The sequence below is a fragment of the Pteropus alecto genome, unplaced genomic scaffold (assembly GCF_000325575.1).
Source record: "Pteropus alecto unplaced genomic scaffold, ASM32557v1 scaffold110, whole genome shotgun sequence".
Classification (NCBI taxonomy): domain Eukaryota; kingdom Metazoa; phylum Chordata; class Mammalia; order Chiroptera; family Pteropodidae; genus Pteropus; species Pteropus alecto.
In genome coordinates, this window is record NW_006431920.1 from 2,293,642 (window position 1) to 2,298,214 (window position 4,573).

Here is a 4,573-nt window from a genome sequence, read left to right on the forward strand (position 1 = left end):
GGTGGGAACGTCTCTCTTAAGGATAGCTTAGGGATTAATTGCTCAGACTCAGGAGCCAAACTGTGGGTTCAAGTCCCAGCTCTACCACTTTTTAGCCGTGACGTCTTGGGTGGGTTCCTTACCTCTCTCTCTCTCGGTTTCCTCAAATGAGTAAAATGAGGGTAATTATGATAGCATCTATCTTATAAGGTGGTTGTGGAGATCACCTGTTAAGACAGCAGTGGTACTTAGAACCAAGCCTGGCACGCAGGTGTCAGACGGTAGTCGTATTATTACCCTGGAAATAAAGGCTCGTGTTGTGTTTAAGTGGGATCCGTCTCGTCACGATGGCTGTGCTAACATCACGCCTCTGGTGGCTTTGTACCTAGATGAAAGATTATGCTGAGCCCTTTAAGGAAGCCATGTGGTTGGACCTGATGAAGGAAAGGCTGGCTGAGAAAGAGTACACGATGGCGTGGTTCGTACGGGACATGCGTCTCATCTTTCTCAACCACAAAAATTTTTACAAGGTAAAGGGCATGTCCCACGTCCCTCTCACGTCCTCTCCACTTGCCTCTAATTTGGGGGACAGCAGAACTTTGCAAGAATTGTACCAATCCCTTTTTGAAGAGGGCTCAGGAAGACGAGGATTACAGAAGAAAACCTTCCACATGCCAGGGGCGGATGTCAAAACGAGTGGCAAGCAAGACAGGGAAGGATGCTGGAAACGGTGCCTGGAACAAAACCCATCCTCAGTCCCAGATAGGCAGGCTGCACCCGCTGAGGACAGTCAATTTTGTCTGGCTTCCTCATTCAAACGGAGAGAAAGGACAGTTTATGCTTCTGTTGTTCTTCATGCCTCAGAAATACAGATATAACTGAATTAATTTTTAAAAATGAAATGAATTAAACTTCCAGGATGCTCATGCTTGGACTTTGTTACACCTAAACATCCCAGTAGAGTCAAACGTCACCCAGAACTGCCTGCAGGCTGTGTTGGCTTCATCCTTTCTAGGTAGAGAGAGACAACTCTCAGCTAGTTTGCTGTCCAAGACATTCCTAACATTAGACTCTTGAGTATATCCTGATTTTGACTCTCCCTCGTACAGACATTTCTTAGGAGGTGTCTAAGGAAGGTTTTCATCTTCGCCCAGCTCTGCCCCTCCCTCCATGCCACAAATCCACATGTTCACGAGCCACAAATTGTGTCCACGCATAGAGCTGGGGTACAGGGCACAGTTGATTCAGGGAGCCTCTCAATGCCTGGCACCGTCTTAGTCTTGGCCAATAGGAGGGTCATCCTTCCTTCAAAGAGTGGGCTTTCAAGAGATCATTTTCCTTTATCTACTTCGCATCAAGCTCTCAAAACCAGCTCTTCAGTACAGACCACCTGTCAGATCCCAGCTAACAACCAGGCAGAACCTCATTCATTCCGATGTAGCAGCTGCATCTCCCCACCGACTCTGCCTGAAGGCTGAGGAAGCACAGCATTCAGCAGAGGGGCGTGTGGGACTCCTAAGAAATACAAGTGATTTAATGGTCCTAATCTTTTTTTTTTTTAGACATCTGTTTCCTTTTTTTCTCTTTCAGGCTTCCAACCTCAGTCAGGTAGGACTGGATGGTCCTTATTTTTTTTTTTTAGACATCTGTTTCCTTTTTTTCTCTTTCAGGCTTCCAACCTCAGTCAGGTAGGACTGGATTTAGAAGCAAATTTCGAAAAAGATCTCAACGAGTTGCTCATTTTTAATGAAGCCAATGAGAACAGTTTCCAGTCTCTTCCTTGACCCCATTCTGGAAGGATGGAGGGCCCCCAGCTTCAGGATACAGACGATGTGAGGCCAGTGGTCCTTAGATGGTCAGTGAGTCTGGGATGTGACTAGCTGTCCTCTGGACTCGAATCCAGGCCCCTCATAGCATCGTCGTATCCTCCACCTCCCGCGATTATTTCTCTACAGCTAGAAAATTATACCGCGCACCAAAAAAAATTGAATACTTCTTTAATACCATAAATTCCCATTACAGTTCACATTTTCTATTTCTCATAAATCTTTTTACAGTAGATCTGTTTGTATCAGGATCCAGACAAATCCCACACACTGCATTTGGCTAATCTGTCTCTTAAGTCTTTTTTAATCAAGTGTTATCAGCCCGACCCATTTATTATATATCTTCCTTTCTCTTAATGATTTTAGCAGCCACTGATGCTCATTACCTAAATCCATTATTTCATTAGGAATTGTGAAATGATAATTCTATTATCCCTTCTATATTTATTAGTCAGAATTTTTCTGCAAAGAGCTTCCCCTCAACAATATTTGGTTAGCTTGAAATACAATTTGTACAGGCAAGGCAGGATACATGCTGAATTCTTTATTTAAAGTGTTCAAAATAACGAATTGGTTCCCTAATAGCTTCTAAAAGTAACCAGGGAAGTTTCATTTTTTTCTTTAAAGTATCCTGAACACACAGATTTAAATATATTTAATGTGTTCCAAAACATTGCCGCTAATATTTTTATTGCTGCTCAAATTGCCCATCTTCAATGAGTGAGAGTCTCTTTGAGTTGGCTCCTGAGTTGTTTTGAAATGACCTTAGCGCTCTTTGATAGTGTATTTGCTATATAAAAAATGACCCCAAAGTTTAGTGGCTTAAAAGCACAACCATTGTATTGCTCACTCTCCTGTAGTTCAGCAATTCAGGCAGTGCTCAGTGACGGTGCCTTACATTTGCTATGGTTTTGACTAAGCCCACTTATGTTTGCATCATGTCACGTTGGCCACATACTATTGCTCCACTCAAGTCACAGGACTAGATTCAAAAGAAGGGGAAATAGACTGACTATATCTCTTGATGGGATGCGTGGTAAAGTCACATTCAGAAAAGAATGTTGCTTGTGAAGAAATGTTGCCACATCTGCAGACACATTCCACCATAGTTCACCCTCTGACGACAGCTATTTATATAACCCACATGCAAAGGATATTTCCCTGAAAGTTTTGCTCATAGAAGCATTGGAACAAAGTCCAGGACCTTGTCATCTATCAAATTCAGATCCCATAAGGTTCATTGGATGCAGTTCCTTAGCTGCACCTCCTCTTAAACCAAAGACCCATGAACTGAAAAACAATTATGTCTCCTCTCAAGTCTCAAAATTCAATAATGAGACAGGGACAGAATATCCACTTCCATTCAAACACAGAGTAATGAAAAGCACTTAGCAGTCACTGATCCATAGCAATTCTGAAATCCAATCAGGCACATGTTGCCAGTTCCCCCAACCCAGGACTGAGAACATTGCCTTGATAAGGGTGGTACGAATATGATTTATAAATATAATAGATCTCTAATTCCCATCAGAAAACACAGGTTTCTTCCTCGTCTTCCTCTGGTTAATATTTGTGTCTCTCCCACAATATATTTACTCACTTGCTCAACTCTAGACTACAACAGCAGTGTCAAAATTTTTACACTCATACCACTATGAAAAATTCACTAAGTTGAATTCTAAACCTGTGTGAAATTTATTTTTGTTTCTGTTACATATCTAATATGCCATTTCAGAGAGTACGTTTTAGGATTTTGCATTTGTATTTATAAACAAGATTGGTCTGTGAGTTTTTGTATAGTGCCATAGTTAGGTATAGGGTTATCTTAGCTTGGTAATATAACACATAGAACATTCTACCATTTTATATGTTTTTGGAATAGTATAGTATTATAAATTAACCAATTCATAAAATTATAGAGCCTGTAGGGTTCTTTAGGGAAGTAGTAACAGTTTTTAATTCTTCTAATACTTACCTGCTAGTTTTCCAAGTGCATTTTTTTCCAAGTGCATTTTTAACTTACCTTTTAAATATCAGAGCCAAAAATAAAATATCTTTAATGTGACACATACTTGAGCCAAGATGTTTGTCATTTTTATACCCGTCAGGTCCCTAATTCTTGTCTATCCACTGTTTTATAATATAGATATTCGCGATCATTAAAATTTTTATCTTTTCCTTTAATTATTTTAATTTTGTTTTTAATTATATTAATGTTATTATTTTTTTATTTTTACACTATATTAAGTATTTGTTAGGTTAAATATCATGCAACATAATTGAAAAACGAAAATTAAAAATTTGCATTATATGATAATCCATGATTATGAGAACAATATTAGTGTATTTCTCCTTTACTGTTTGAGTTTCTCCATTTGTCTTTTCCTGCCATAATTTCTCCATACTTCTTTTTTCACCCCATCGTTCGATCAGCTTTAGTACATCCTTAAGTAATTTTAAAAAGAAGGGTACGCGGGTGGTATGCTTTTTGAGTCTTTGCATATCTCAGAATGTCCTCTATTATTTTCATAAATTAACAACGTATTGTGCTACAATAAATATCTTATCACAATTTCTCACCTTTGAAATTGATTTAGACCTTGTTCCACTGTCTTCAGGCATTTTGTTCTATAACCCTGAAGTCTGAGTTCAGCCAGATTTCTGTTTCTTTGTTAGTGTGTGGACACATATGAGATTTCTCCCTTTATCTCTGTAGTTATATATTTTGTTGTTTTTGACAGGATAGGATTCAATGTGATACTTTTATC

The 4,573-nt window shown here is 39.1% G+C and overlaps 1 protein-coding gene across 3 annotated transcripts in view; it reads left to right on the plus strand.

Moving 5' to 3' along the window:
* SP110 (SP110 nuclear body protein) overlaps positions 1-3,876 on the plus strand; it is a 39,896-nt gene extending 36,020 nt beyond the window's left edge. For 2 of the 3 annotated variants that reach the window (XM_025043229.1, XM_025043228.1), the window contains 2 exons: positions 369-509; positions 1,650-1,782. In XM_025043229.1, coding sequence (XP_024898997.1) covers positions 369-509; positions 1,650-1,763 — 255 coding nt within the window. In that variant the 3' untranslated portion in view covers positions 1,764-1,782. Of the gene's footprint in view, positions 1-368; positions 510-1,649 lie in introns of all 3 variants that reach the window. The other variant, XM_025043227.1, reaches the window with a different exon arrangement.
* Positions 3,877-4,573: the final 697 nt, after the last annotated feature.